The 16,588-nt window shown below is 39.5% G+C and overlaps 1 protein-coding gene across 4 annotated transcripts in view; it reads right to left on the reverse strand.

Moving 5' to 3' along the window:
- The window catches only part of fhod3b (formin homology 2 domain containing 3b), a 179,184-nt gene extending 174,254 nt beyond the window's left edge, over window positions 1-4,930 (reverse strand). For all 4 annotated transcript variants that reach the window (XM_079895926.1, XM_079895925.1, XM_079895924.1 and 1 more), the window contains exon 1: window positions 4,467-4,930. In XM_079895926.1, the coding sequence (XP_079752052.1) occupies window positions 4,467-4,631 (165 nt within the window). In that variant the 5' untranslated portion in view covers window positions 4,632-4,930. The remainder of the gene's footprint in view (window positions 1-4,466) is intronic.
- Window positions 4,931-16,588: the final 11,658 nt, after the last annotated feature.

Raw genomic sequence — 16,588 nt, forward strand, 5'->3', positions numbered from 1 at the left:
ACAAGATAACTAAACATCTGAAAATACATTCTATCCATTAAGCTCAGAAGGAATCACAAACCATATCATTATAATTTGGTTGGCACATTGACACAACATTTCGCCTGTTTTGCACTGCACATACTCGGTACCTTGGGGGGGGGGAGAAATCTACACCACAAATTGACTCAAACTATTCAAAATCAACAACAATGTCACACCATATGGTACATGTTTATCACTGCATCCTGAATAAACAATTTATAATGCTGCTAAAAACATGTCTGTATATCTTACATATAAATATTAGAATTAGTCTTCATTTTATTCAAGTATGAAGACAAATATATTGCCAGGCATCTTATAACCAAGTTCTAAATTCTTCATGGAATTGTTTGATAACTAAAACACTCAACCAATGCACATTTTGATTAACAACATACGTTACGACAGCCTTGTATGACACCCTGGACACGTAACAAAACATGTCACTCTGTTACTCTTTGCTGTAAATGAAAATAACAATCAAGACAAAGATGGACTGCGTTCAACTGAACGAATCCAACTGGCTCATTTGCGGGCTGATGTTAAATAGCAGGCCAGCACATCACATCTCCTTTCCTCCCCCTCTCTCTCCCTCTCTCTCTCTCTCTCTCTCTCTCTCTCACTGGCTCTACTTCACTGATGCTTTATTTGATCTCTGTGGTTCCTTATACTGACTGCTTAATTGTAGTAAATCTGGGAAGACAAACTGTTTCTTCAATAAGAGTTTAAATCATATCTCATGTTGCTAAGCTGCCAACACTTTTAAACTGAAAATTGTGTGGAGGGTAGGGATGTGGAGGTTCCCTATTAGCACTGGGTTTAAATCCAAAATATTGCCAAATAGGCACTTTTACATTTCGCTTTGAAACCAAATATTCCGCCATCGTCTTGTCAGTCAGCTGGCCTCACTTTTGTCACGTGATAAATTACTAAATGCTGCGGTGAGCAAGTGATGTAATCGGTGTGCGGCTGAACACAGTGTAAAACCGGTAACACAGACTATCGCAGCAAAGTGGAGGGAAGTTGAAAAATTTGCTGGCCTGGGACCTTCTGATGCACCAGAGAAATCCCTTAGGATTCATCCCTTGCTGGATAGAAGCAACTTAGAAATAATAATAAAGGAAACACACAGCACATGTATGAATCATAACTGCATTGATCTTACTTTGGAAAAACTTTGTGAGCAAATTTGGACCAGAATTTGCATTTTGATTACAATACTGCTGCTGTCTTAGATTCTTGTTATATTAGTGCATTGTGGACCACTGGCATCCCCAACAGCCATGTCATACATGAAATATATGGCAAACACCTGAAACCACTGAAAAATGGTGCTCACTTTTACATTGAAAGTTCCAATGGATGCCGTTTACTGGAAAAAGAATCCTTCAGATCTGGTGCCTTCAGAAGTGAACCGGATCTTACACGATTGGGCATGTTTTGTTTCAAAATACAGGTATGAACTTCAATTATGATTATGCATGTTTAGATCTGTGCTTCTGACACAAATTATGAAAATATGATTGCTAAATCTTTATCGACATGAACACATCACGTTCAAACTGATAATTACATTATTTATTTATTTGGAGAGCGAGACCTAATAATGGACATTGTAAAATACAATATGGTCAGTGTCTGAATTGCACACATATGTGGTCAAGACAAGAAGTCATGGTCACATGAGGGCAAAATCCAATAGTTAAGAGTGTAGCGATATATAATAATAATAATAATAATACATTACATTTATATAGTGGTTTTCTCTGCGCTCAAAGCGCTTTACATAGAAGGGGGGATCTCCTCAACCACCACCAATGTGGTGAAGCACAATATCAAGCACAGGTCAATTCCAAAATCAAGGAACTTTCTGTTAGGTCACCACAGCAAATCCACATGACCAACTGGAACCTGTTGCAAATTCTGCCTGGAGAAATCTTTCCCTCACACGCAAAGTTAAGGATCGTGTGTATTCCTATTGAAATTACTTGATTTTGCCCGTGAAAATGTGCCGAACAATGGTATTTCGGTAAATGTGGAAGAACCTTTCTCTCTGGGACATTAGGAAAACACCGGGGGGGGATTCACAGTGATGCCTTAAAAGAACCATTTTGGGTTCCCCAGAAGCATTCAGTAAACAGTTCTTAAAATAACCAACCATCTTTTCTTAGTGTGAAGAACATATCAATAATTTAAAGAACCGTTTTATTACTAAGAACTTTCTGTGCAATGGAAAGGTTCCATGGATGTTAAAGATTCTTCATGGAACCATAAAGTATAATAAATAACTTTTATTTTTAAGAGTGTATTTGGATTTTAACATACTATAACAAGATATTCTGTTGAGTATTCATCCCTTAATAGTGCTTAGAATAATCAAATAATTTTGTCCCATTTTTGGACTACAATGTCAACAGTTAAAGACATGTTTCACAGGAAATATGTCTAAGAAGACATTAGGTAACTAGGGTCATCAGAAAGTATGAAGCAGAACACAATTCTAATTGTAAAACAAAAGTCAAATAACTAATGAGCATCTGGACTTGTTTATCCATCTGTTGAAAATGTTTCACCATTTAACCAAGTGGCTTAAGGGACCGTCTTAATGATGGGGATTGAGTGCGAGTCGCAGAAATACTTCCAGGCATGTTTGTTTTGGAAAGGTTAGTACTTCAAAATCACAGAAATGGTCCACTCATAATGAAGCAGCTGAGATGCTCTAAAAGTTCCATTGATGCCACATTCACTTGTATCTGGTGAACGTTCGCAAGCCAACAAATGGCAACACAGAGTTGACATTCACCTTTTTGGAGACTACAGTCTAACTCGGAGTACACAAGAGAACAGTAATGTTCCTATACAAACAACAATAGGACAAGCTACACCGAACAGGAAGGTTCGGCCCCTCGGAGGACCCTTTTTATCTGAACGGTCATCACTGACAGTGCCAATGACAGCTGAAGATTCCAGAGTATATGGACATGGCATGATCAAGCATTCAGTCCACCCAAGTATGGCCCTCAGCTGCTGTGCATTCCTCTAAGACCACAATAACAGCACTCCTAAAACCTGCTTAAGGGATAACACTGTTTATGTGGTGGAAATGAACCAAGTTTAAGACAACAATTATATCTTATACAGTTGGAGAAGAACCTTGATTGTTTTGGGTCATGCGTGTAATGAAGGAGAGCTGGGTAATTTAGAGGTGAGGTTTATTACAGGCTGTGAGAAGAGACTGAATGTGAATGTCCACGATATCAACACCAGCTACCTGTCGTTCCTATAATGACTCATATTGCAAATAAACAATGCAGCCAGCTATAATAGTTTTGTTATGGAATGTATCTAAATAGAACAGCATAACTAACTATTCCAGCCTGAAAAGATGTGCTTAGAAGCATTGATAATAACGAACAACCCCCTGGGTGCACAGGACACCACCTTGGTGCAGTGCGGACCAAGACGCACTGAAGTATCCTGACATCATATCACTTCTCCCAAACAGTGCCTTGGCACAGCACAAATAATATGGCAAGTCATTTTAACATTAAATCTTTTACTCTAACTAGTATCTATTTTATATGACTATTACATATTTTTAATTACACTGGAAAAAAATGGAAACATAAATGAACTAAATTAATATTTATTCAAGTCAAAATTATTATTTAGCATCAACGAATCAACAAAAATACAGCAATTTATACCAACAAAAAAGAGCTCTTTAAAGTAACAATTTCAGGTAAAATTTTTTACAGTGTACTAGTTAACCCAACAGTGACTAGTATTTGATTATTAGTCATTAGAACATGTACTTAGTTTTGATAACAATTTGCTGGTTTAAATATCAACTATTCAATTCAGACTTCAAATACCAGTTTACTAGTAACTATTCACAAAGTACTAGCATTGTATTACTGTTATAGTGTGCAGTCCAAGTAGCATACTTGTTGCATATACTTAACTAAATCTGTTTATTAGACACTTGTATCTACTTAAATTGCTACTAGCAACATTTCTTATCTAACTAGTAACAATTGTTGTTTACAAATTAATACACAGAATAGCCACTTAATAATTGCAATATACCAGTTTACTACAATACTAATTGGTATATGTATTGTCTAATAAATAGATACTAATATATAGTTGCAAGTAACGAATGAATAAGTAGTAGGCTATCTAATGAACAATTAACATAATAGTCACTATTAAAGTATTTTCTATTAATAAAGAAAGAACTTGTAGTATAAATATAGAAGCTGCTAGTTCTAAGTTTTGGGGAATCAATGTTATAAAGGCTTGCCATATAACTGCATGATGCCCTGCAGAATTACTGCAATAACATTAGTGCACTGCATCAAAAATAGGTATAAACACCTCTAATAAAAAGTCATGTAAATAGAATGAATAAAACGATGTTTGCTTTAGGGGTGTCATACCTTGTGTGGTGCTTTCAGAAGTCTGTGAACTCCAGCGATCTGATTGATGAGCGGAATATCCTCTCTGAATGTGAAATGTGGGGGTCTGGTCGGCTCCGGAAAATTTGTGCTATTAAATGGATCAGTATCATCTAAGAACTGCACCCTGCATGCAAACGTAGCCATGATACATCCATACACGTCGATTTGGGAAAAGTCGGTACAACAACAGAAAAGTATATAGGCTACCGACTAAAAATCCTTTAGATCAGTCGCAGTGTAAAAGTGTCAAGAATCCAGGTACACTCCGTCCTACTCCGATGTCCTGTTATTGTTTAGTGGTTTCTATATTTCTACAGCAGTTTATAGCAAGAGAAGGGCTGGTAATATCCAAGGGCATGTCGGGCAGGCAAGGTGCTGAGGCAGACTGCTGCAGACGGGACGGGACGGGACATCTACAGCCTGTCTGATGTCTACAGCGATGCAGTACGTGAGCGGGACTGGCTGGGGGACTCCCTCCAGTCACAACAGTGAAGAGAAGAGTGAAAGAGCCGGAGTTTTGGCGACACCTAGAGGTGGAGTTTATATCACAACACGGCGACCATGCAAAATTTTCTTTAAAATCGTCCATTTATTGTTTATTCTCTTGTGAAAACGCAGTACTTTTTAAAAAGCATACTTTTTAAAAAGATTACTTATAACACAAATAATATACTTAAGTGTGAACAGAATGTCATTTTTTAAAACAATTATTTGCATGTTATTTACAATAAAATGAAACGTAGACTAATATTTCAAAATTATTTATATTGTCTTTTTGAAATATGGTTAAACTGTAGCCTGCGGTCGAATGTACTGCCCAGCATTTGTAAAAGGATATATGAAATATATACCATATTGGAAAGCTTAAAAGTAAAACTTTTAATTTGATATTATTACACAATTTTTAAGTAAAATTAAACCTACACTTAAGTAACCTACACTTAAAAAGATAGTTTGCCCAAAAATGAAATTCTGTAATTTTACTTACCCTCAAGTTGTGTAAATCTGTATGAATTTCAAACAGTTGATGGGCACCATTGACTACCATAGTATTTTTTTCCCCATACTATGGAAGTTAATGTGGCCCATCAGCTGTTTGGTTACCCACATTCTTCACTTTTGGGTGAACTATCCCTTGATAGTTGATTGAAAGTGAAGTTGTATTTTATTTCATTAATAGGCCTATTATAAAATAAAAAAGACATTTCAACTAGGCTACGTTGTTTGTATATATATATATATATATATATATATATATATATATATATATATATATATATATATATATATATATATATATATATACATATATATATATTTGGGCTGTCAAAAGATTAATCGCGATTAATCGCATCCAAAATAAAAGTTTGTTTTTAATAATATATGTGTGTGTACTGTGTATAATTAAATTTGTATATATAAATATACACACATGCATGTATATATTTAAGAAAAATGTGTTATTTATATATATAAAAAAATTATATATAATATAAACTATATAAATATATATACAGTATATGTGCAAATATTTCTTAAATATATACATGCATGTGTGTGTATTTATATATACAAAATAATTATACACAGTACACACACATATATTATGTAAACACAAACTTTTATTTTGGATGCGATTAATCGCAATTAATCTTTTGACAGCCCTAATATATATATATATATATATATATACACACTACTGTTCAAAAGTTTGGGGTGAGTAAGATTTTTAATGTTTTTAAAAGAAGTATCTTCTGCTCACCAAGGCTGCATTTATTTGATTAAAAATACAAATAAAAACAGTAATATTGTGAAATATTATTCCAATTTAAAATGACTGTTTTTTTATATATATATTTTAAACTGTCATTTATTCCTGTGATGCAAAGCTGAATTTTCAGCATCATTACTCCAGTCTTCAGTGTCACATGATCCTTCAGAAATCATTTTAATATGATGATTTGATGCTCAAGAAACATTTATGATTATTATCAATGTTGAAAACAGTTATTTACATTTTTATTTCATGATGCTATGATGAATAGAAAGTTCAAAAGAACAGCATTTATCTGAAATCTAAAGCTTTTGTAACATTAAACACTACCGTTCAAAAGTTTGGGGTCAGTAAGAATTTTAATTTTATTTTTGGAGGAAAGAAATAAAATAAATCAATACTTTTATTCATCAAGAATGAGTTAAACTGATCAAAAGTTACAGTAAAAACATTTATAATGTTAGAAAATATTCTATTTTAAATAAATGCTGTTCTTTTGAACTTTCTATTCATCAAAGAATTTTGAAAAAAAGATTGTACACAACTGTTTTCAACATTGATAATAATAATCAATGTTTCTTGAGCATCAAATCATCATATTAGAATGATTTCTGAAGGATCATGTGACTGAAGACTGGAGTAATGATGCTGAAAATTCAGCTTTGCATCACAGGAATAAATTACAGTTTAAAATATATTTTAAAAAACAGTCCTTTTAAATTGTCATATTTCTACGGAGCCCCCGAGAAAATTTCGCGTGCTCACGCGTTACAATTTCCGGTTTGGTTATAGTGTCATTACTACAAATGTGGTAAAATGGATGAGATGAGAGTGTGCTTGGAAAAGTTTGCATTTGAGATTGTTTGTGGACTGTGCGCATCTCATCATAAATTAACCGAAACTCAGTGTATGCCTCACATAGAAATACATCTGAAGAAAGCTTGACATGTCTTTAAACGAAACAATCAAAAAGAAAAGAAATAGGCTACTCTCTGATTATGTAATCCATGATGTGGGACCTGATATTCATTTAATGTGATATTCATGCTTTTTTTCTTACAGTAAAGCACAGTCCTCCACAAACAATCTCAAATGCAAACTCCCTATAATAAGACAAATCTCTGGAGGCATGCTCCAAGCACACTCTCATCTCATCCCTTTTCCCACATTTGTAGTAATGACACTATAACCAAACCGGAAATTGTAACGCGTGAGCACGCGAAACTTTCTCGTGCGCACGCGAAAGTCATATTATTATTTTTATTTTTTTTTGCAAATGTCCCCTCAGGGGCTCCGTATATTTCACAATATTACTGTTTTGTTTTTTTGTTTTTTTTATCAAATAAATGCAGCCTTGGTGAGCAGAAGATACTTCTTTTAAAAACATTAAAAAATCTTACTGACCCCAAACTTTTGAACGGTAGTGTACAGGGGCGGAGTGGGACCAAAAAATCTACCGGGAAATTTCGTAGACCGCCGGCCCTCGGTGGTAAAAAACAACAAAAAAAAAAAAAAAAAAAAAAAACACAACGTTTGCTTAAAAATATAGTGTTGAATGAGAGAATATTAAATAGATTTTTTTTGTTCCTCTATAGTTTTTTCACAACTTTCTAAAAGAGTAAAAAAATTGCGAGAGATGGATAACGGCAGTCAGAAGAACTCAGAAGAGAGAAATATACCGGTATGTCAATTTGTCATCACTCCCACAGACGCAGCATTAGAAACCCTCACAGCAGCATTAACTCGTTTTTTGTAATTTTATTAAATGTAATATAATATAAAATAGTGTTATAAATGTAAATACATATTTTTTTTTTTTTTTGAAAATATTAAAAAACTTTCCAGGATTTATGCGGATGATGACCGTTAAAACGTGTCATCATCACCCTGTTGAAAAGGGTCCATGGCATTTTCACGGTGACACGACACCTTGCTCGTTGAACAAGCGCAACATTCAGCATTCAATCAAATATTCTAAAAGATGTAGGCTATTATTAGCCTACTAATAAGGTTATTTCAACATAATATTTCGTTATTTCGACATTTATGTGCGTGCAACAAGCAAGATGTGCATTTGTAAATCCGGTAACGCGTGCATTGATTTTTAGTAATAAATTAGTGTTTTCTGACAGTGTCGGGTGTCGGCTGCAAAGATGAAGTTGACGATCGCCATATTCGTAGTGAACGCGCCTATAGAGAGAAATGCATGATTACGTAATCAGAGAGTAGCCTTTTTCTTTTCGTTTTGAATTATTTCGTTTAAATATATTTCAAGCTTTGTGTATTTGATGTGTTTCTCATGTCTGTGTGAGGCATTCACTGAGTTTCGTTAATTTAGTTCGGATGAGATGCGCTCAGTTAACGTGCAATGCAATTGACCGCGCGGGCGCCTCAATGATTAGGCTATATTGTCTGTTTGTTATATTTGCTTATTATTAAATCCAGGAAATTGGTTGATAAAAAAATGATTAAAATTAAGATACAATTTATACAAAACGAAATTCACTTTAATGAAAGGTTTTCTACAAAACAAAACTTAATGAAATGGTCAAAATCATGTCTGTCTGACCCACCCACTCCAAGTCTCTCGATATATAGCGCATCATATCTTACTTGTGCTGTTCACTTTTCATAAATAAACATAAATGGAAAATAAATGCCATTATAATATTTTAACAAATATGAAACCAAACGCGCTTATTTAATGGCTACAACAGTAGGCCTACAGACTCTCTATTTGTGCAAATTGCTGCACATTCATTTAATTCTGAATTTTGCACAAGTTGAAAGGCGTTTGTTCAAATCAAGTTCACGGATAATTGTGCGTGCATTTATTAATCATTATGATACTAAAATCATAAAAATGCTATGTACTAAAAATCAGATGAGCCCAGAATATGAACGCAACGTTTAATTACACGTTTCCTCCCATAGAAAACCATTAGGCCTATAAGAAAGCTTAATGTAGCTTAATGCAGATTAGAATGCCCCCTTATTATGTCGAAATAACGACTTATTATGTCGAAATAACGAGATATTATGTTGAAATAACGTCTTAATATCTCGAAATAACAAGATAAGTTTTCTTTTCTTTTTGCTTCAAAATGCGGTTCAGGGCTTCCATAGAGCCTACAGCCTGAATATAATTGCTTCCAGAAATTATTTTTGGGGGTGCTTTGGTCTTTCTTGGGGGTGCTGAAGCACCTGCTAGCCCCTCCCTCCCGCCCATGCTCAGCTCCACCTTTCAGTTTTCTTTTTTGCCTTTCCATCATTTAACTCACTCTCACGGACGTTAGACTTCCAAGACGTGACGAGGAAAAAGAGGTGTTCGGCGGCTTTTTACATCAAAGGCCGACCCGATTTTGGGAGGGGCCGCTCACTGATCCCCCTATGTTTTTGAAAATCCTACAGACATGGTTGGACCTGCCGAACGGTTTGAGCACTTTTATATACTGTGTTGAGCAGAGAGGCTGCACAGTTTGACCAGCGAGAAGCGGCCACACATCAGGCCGCCAGACGGTGTTGCTAAAATAACTCGCAATGTATAACTATTATCAGACCGGCCCTCGCGGCCTCAAAACACTACCGGCCCACCGGGAAAAGTCCCGACTCTCCCGATTGCCACTCCGCCCCTGGTAGTGTATATAGTCTATACTTTTAAATATAGCCTACTACTAGTGCACATTTCAGAAAATAACCACATCTTTGCCAATGATTTCTCAAGGAACTGCAGCATTAAAAAAAGAAAGAAAAAAGAAACTTATTGTGGTGAATTGTGTTTTTAACTGAAATGTTGTCTTACAACATGTCACCCTAATTAGTCATAAGCATATAAGCACTCATAGTAGCCTAAGCCTAAACTATGTTTGCTTAGTAAATGGCATCTGTTTCAGCGTCCGACAAGGAAGCAACGTTTTCAACACTTCATTCCTCTTGATAGATTGAATTGCTATCTGATTGTGTAAGCACATTCCATCACACATAAAGCTGTCTCTGGGTGGAAAACTGATATAAATCCAATCTATTATTCTCGTCCTATACGCAAATGTAACAGATTTCCACCACTTCCATGACGATGCTAATATCACGCACCGAAATGTTCTGTCCAAAGCTCTTTTCTTCGCATAGGCCTACATGTTAATTATTCTTTGAGTATCCCGGTTGTTTGCTCCATTCTTGCTTCTTGCTCGTGAGGTGATGTGTGGCGGGGCTACTAAACTTCCGTATGCTGACGTTTTTGGGAGGAGTGACGTTTCACACATGTGGCCCGAATAACATTGACCCTAAAACTGATTGACCACCTGCGCTCGCCAGTTTCCAGTGGTTATTGTGATGCATTGCAACAACTAACGCTAGGTGGCAGTGTAAACCAAGAGAAAAATGGAACTTGAGACAGTGAAGCCTTTCACTCGTGTACCGAATCTTCAGACCAAGTCTGCAAAACTACAAGCACATTATACGCTTTACACTCAGTTTGCTATTGTAAAACAAACTTTTTTGCTAAACTCTAAACACAGTTCTCTACATTACACACATCATTTAAAACTAACAGCTCTTTTGTTTCATTTGGGAAACACTGTCATTTAAATGCCACATTCATTGACTGATGTGATGACCTACACCCAATGATCATGTGTGAAAACACAAAATTGACCACTTAGAAATCAAAACTCATTGTTTTGAAAAAGAAAGAAATTATTTGTACCACCTTGAATTTCTGTTTATAGTTTAAATATATATATATATATATATATATATATATGTGTGTGTGTGTGTGTGTGTGTGTGTGTGTGTGTGTGTATTTACATATACTGTATGTATGTATGTATGTATGTATGTATGTGTGTGTGTGTGTGTATATATATATATATACACTGTATATTTATACATAAACATACATACTAATGCACACACACACACACAGCGCTTTGTTAAAGTTGAAGTTCTGACTTGGCTTGTATGCACATTCAGTGTATACATATACTGTATATATAATGTTATTAAAAATGCATCCTAGGATGCGCTGGGTATCAGCTCCTGATACTTGTACTGTTTCCATTCATTCGCCTCTTTGATGCGATCCTCCCAAGGACCGTGAGCTCTTGGGAGAGTACCTGCTTCGAAGAGGCTGATGTTAGCACAACGTCTGGCCTCAATGCAGTTGTCACGATGTGGACTGAGAGCTTGAGCTGCCTCCCCAGATCGACTTGAAGCTCCCAATCTGAAGCCGAGGTGAACAAACCAGCTGCCGGCTTGGGCTGTGAATGTGGCTGCTCACCGGCCTTGACATATAGGTAGGGAAAGTTAGGCATTTTTTTGCCAATCTGCAAAAAAAATTCTTACCAATAGCTTTTTTTACCATGTGTTCCTAGGTGTCTAGTAACACCTCCCAATTTATCCACGGCCAAATCCTTTTTAATTTTTATCCAGGCCGTCTGGGCACCCCAACTTTGATCGCCTCTCCAGGCGTTTCCCCGAGGATTTGGCCGTGGATAAATTGGGAGGTGTTACTAGACACCTATAGGAACACAAGGTAAAAAAAGCTATTGGTAAGAAATTTTTTTGCAGATTGGCAAAAAAAAAGCCTAACTTTCCCTAACTAATAGGTGATGTTCCGCCGGTCGCAGCTGTGCTAATTGTTGGACTGTGAATGTGGCTTCTCACCGGCCTTGACAAAGGTGATGTTTCGCCGGTGGCAGCTGTGCTTATTGTTGGCCATAGCTTTGATGATGGACTCTGCAATAGCCTTAAGTACCTGATAATGCTGGGCCCAGGGCTGTTTGGCAGCTGCTTAAGATGTGCTCTAGAGAACCCTTCCCAATGCACAGAGGACATGTTGGTGAGTCATTCCTACCCCAGATGTGGAGATTTGCCAGGCTAGGAAGGACATCACTGCTCGGACCAAGAACTTGATCCGCTGTGGATCCGCCTGTTCAAGATATCTTCTTTTCAGTGCACCCTCCCACCTCGTCCATGCTCCCTGCTTCCGCATGTCCACCATTCTGCAGGTCCTTTCCTCTTCAGCACCTGCCCGCTCCTCCTCCAGGACTAACTGGTGTCGGTCCCTACCCTGGGCCTTGTCATAGCGAGGTTTTGGGTTGGCTCCTAACCCTGCCCGGCCCGTTGCAACAGTGCCAACCAAAGCCCTATGTCTCAGCCGGGACTCTGCTATCTCTAGGCCTTCCTGTGCTCTCCACTTCCTACCTATTCGCACTGTGATGCTTGCTGATGCCACCATCGGGTCCTTGGTGTCTTGATAGAGAGACCTTAAACTGCTCGTCAAGGCTGCTAAACGGGAGCTGAAGCTTGTTCCTCTTTTTTCATGGAGTGCTGCTCTGCTTAAGCTACGTGGCAATCCCAGCCACCTACGAAGGTAGCTACTGATCTTCTTCTCCATGGTTTCCACTGTTGTCAAGGTTACCTCATACACCAGCAGTGGCCAAAGAGGACTCGAGGTAAGATGCCATGTTGGTATATCCAGGCTTTAAATCGACCTGGTAGGCCAGACTTTTCGACTGTGGTGAGCCAAGATTCAAGCTCCCTGATGGTGGCTTGGATGGCTGTCGCATCCGTGAGGCTACAGTCAAAGACCTTGCCAAGGCTCCTGACAGGCTTCTCAGTGATGGATGGAATTACAATGCCATCCTCCTGGAAGCGGAACCACTTTCCCCCTCTTCAGAACCATGGACCTGGACTTGTAGGCTTGAAACTCATCCTTGCCCAGGATATAAGTTTTTCCAGGCCCTGGAGTATCCACCAGTCTCCTGGCACTGATCGTAAGGTCATCACATAAAGGCTCTGAAAGGGGTCTGTCGAACGCCAGACTTGGACAGGGGGCCTCTGCACTCAACATCTGCTGCATTAACCACCATATTCATGGCAATGGCAAATAATTACTGAGATGGTGCACACAGTTATGATCCCCTTTTTTAAGCAGGTGCCATTCTGCCTCCTACTGTCTTCATGTATTGCTGCTAATGCACTTTAATTTCCCAACTGGGATCAATAAATTACTACTACTTCTACTTATGATGTTAAGTTCCCTGAAGTGACTCTAAGCCTGAAGTTCCTGTAGTAGTTCAGGATGAGGTTCTTTACCTTACTAGGTACTGTATGTGGTGGTGATCCAGGGTTATCTCAACGAGCTTGTGGGGAATGGAGCCGTATGCATTGGCTAGGTCAAGCCAAAGCACCACTAGGTCTCCCTTTCCTTCACAAGCCTCTCTGGTCAGCTGCGTGACAACCCCAGTGTGTTCTAGGCAACCCGGCACTCCTGGAATGCCACCTTTTTGCACAGAGGTGTCTATGTAACCATTCTTGAGGAGGAAGTCTGTCATCCGTCGGGCTAGGACACTGAAGAAGATCTTCCCCTCCACGCTGAGAAGCGAGATGGATCTGAACTACTCCAGTTTGGTTGAGTTTTCCTCTTTCGGTATCCAGACCCCCTCTGCGTGCTTCCACTGGTCTGCTACTGTGCCCCTACGCCATACTAATCACAAGGATCTTGAGGAGCTCAGGGCAACGCTTATACACCTTGTAGGTACACCACTGGGTCCTGGAGCGGAGCTGACTCTGGCTGCTGAAACCACCTCCTGTACTTCCCTCAATGTGTGCTCTCTGATGTTGAAGTCCACCATGGGAGACAGTACGTCCAAGGGGCCCTAACTCTTGCTCCCTTTGAGGTTCACTCAGGGTGTTGTGCAGCTACTGGTCTACTTCCCAAGTCAAGTCAGACGTCCACTTCGCTTCTGCCCCAAAAGCTGTTTTGTGAACTCGAAGGGATTGGCCATAAACGCAGCTCTCTTCCTTGCTCTCTCTCTCTCTCCGCTGTCTTCCGTGCCACTCTGCTCTACGCAATGTCACAAGTTCCTTCCTAATGCTGTGGCAGAGCTCTGGTGGTTTCTCCTCCTCAGTTGCTGCCTTGCCAAAGCTCTAAGCTTTTGCCACAGCTGGCAGATCTTGTCTGCCCTTTGGTTCATTGTGTAGTTCGGTCTTGCACTCTTCAACGCCAAACCTCTCTGTCTCGAAGCTGACAATGATGGTAGTCACAGTTCGATATTGATTAATTTCAGTTCCATGTGTAAAATTCATCAGTTGTGCAAATATACTGTATATACAGTGTATTTGTGCACATACATGTACGTGTGACAAACTCCTGTCCCCTCCACTGCACACTGAACAAGCAAAAGACACAAGATAGTAGTGTTTCACATTTTTCAAATCCGTGTGCAGTCTGGTGTGTATGTGGCTGATCATTTGATGTTTGTGTGTAGAGTTACTATGCAAAACACAATTTTTGGACGAGTTAAAATAGTTTTGATGAAGTGTTTGCTTTTGCAAGAGATGACTGATGTGTTGCATGTTGTGTGTGTGTTTTGTGGTTTTGTGTGTAGAGTTTCAAGAAATGGAGCCATAGTTTCAGAAATTGTGTGTAAGCAATTTGAAGAAAAAAAACTATAAAACTTTTATTGACAGAATAATAAAACAACTCTAAAACATCGTAGTTAACTGTAGCTGATCAGTAAAAGCACAGGAAGACCAGACTGTTTATGAATATATATATATATCTTTTCAAAGCTGGTTTCTTATCACTTTATATATAAATTAGTAACCTACAGCTCTATCTACAGCAGATAATTAATTATTAGCTTTTTTGTATAATGCTTAAGCTTAATTAATACTCAAACAATGTATTTCTCTCACACACACACAATGTTTGGACTTTGTTTTCAGTTTGCACCGTTTCCCTTAGTTTATTGTCATAGTTATTAATTGATTTGTCATTTAATTCAGCTGTGTTCACCCATTATCACTAGTATTGAAGTTCTCTCTGTTTCTGTTCGGTTTGTCTTGCCTCTTTAATGCTATGTAGATATTTTATGTATTCCTGTTGCCTGAGACTTATATTAAAATACTCCTGTTTCTTTATCATCTTCGTGTTTGAGTTTGCTACATGCCGTGACAGAAGGCAAGACCGAGACAAGATTTCCGGCGTGTTTTTTGAAACTTTTATTTTCATCGTTTGAAGTTCGTGTCTGTTTTTCTGTTCCCGAGCACCATGGATCTGCCAGCGATACAGCTGTTGTGCCTTGAACAGAAGGTCAACTCACTCGAGGCACATATGGAATTTCTCAGAATCGCCAATGAAACATCATTCCCGGATGACTGCCTCTGTACCTTTCTGCTCGTCAGCCTGAACACTGCTAACAGAGCGCAGTTGTCCGGGGAAGGCCCTTTAAGTGAGCTTCATGGAATTTGTTGAGTGGGTGCTTGTGTCCTATAAATCACCATTCACTGTCAGACCCATTGACTACGATACCAACCCCACTGAGTATCCAGTGCCCAGCCAAAAACCACTCCGACTGCTAGGATCGGCAGCATGAGCCCACCTTGAACCGCGAGAGGGACTTCGCCGTGACGTTCGAGCCAGCGCCAACAAGGGCGACCGAGCAGAACATCACCACGGAGCCTGGGCATTGCAGGTCTGACCAGGTGTGCGAGCCTCTGCACCATCTGTCGCAGAGTGAGTGCTAGTGGAATATGAGGGAATATGAGGGCCCCACCCACCCTCTCCCACAGAGAGTGAGTTTTTGGCAAGCATATGGGAAAACTGTTTTGATTTTGGAGAGGTTAACTTTCTGTCCAGTTTGCTAACATCTGAATCTGTCTGTTACGTCTCTAATTTTCTGGTCCCACCCAACCTCCCTCTCTCACCACCTCTCCAGAATGTTTTTGAGACTTTATTTTTTGCTGGATTTTGCATCGCTCTCCAAGCCCCTTTCCAGTCCCAAGCCATGCCTGTCACCCAATCATCACTGCCTCCCATTAGCCCTTCAGTTTCACCTCAGCCTCCTTTCAGTGGCGTGGATCCACCTTGAGGCTGCTGGGAGCCATCTCATCCCGGGCGTGAGGAGCCCGTGGCTCCGTCTCCAGCCTCAGAACACTCCACTCCCCCTCAACCCGTAGCCCTGGCTCCTACACTCCTTCCACCCTCGATGTCAGCAGTGACCATCGAGCATTCGGCCTCGCTGGGCCTGGGCTCCCTCAGTACGTCGGCTCCACCTGGGTCGGACAACACCATGCCTCCACTGCAGACGTGCAGGCCGTCCGCTGCTCTCCACACCTTCTGCTGTGGCTATCTTTGCCCTCCCTCAGGTTCCACCTCCGCCCTCGGTAGCTCCAGCTCCACTTCTGCCCTCCGGATCCCTGCTTCCACCTTGGGGGGGTCATCGCTGTGGCTCCGCAGCGGTCGCCAAGGCCATCGATGACCCCCCCCCCGCATCATTGGCTCTATGGCTACGCGGTGGGCTCTTCCCTCCAGGTCATC

The sequence above is a fragment of the Squalius cephalus genome (genome assembly GCF_949319135.1).
Source record: "Squalius cephalus genome assembly, chromosome: 15".
Classification (NCBI taxonomy): domain Eukaryota; kingdom Metazoa; phylum Chordata; class Actinopteri; order Cypriniformes; family Leuciscidae; genus Squalius; species Squalius cephalus.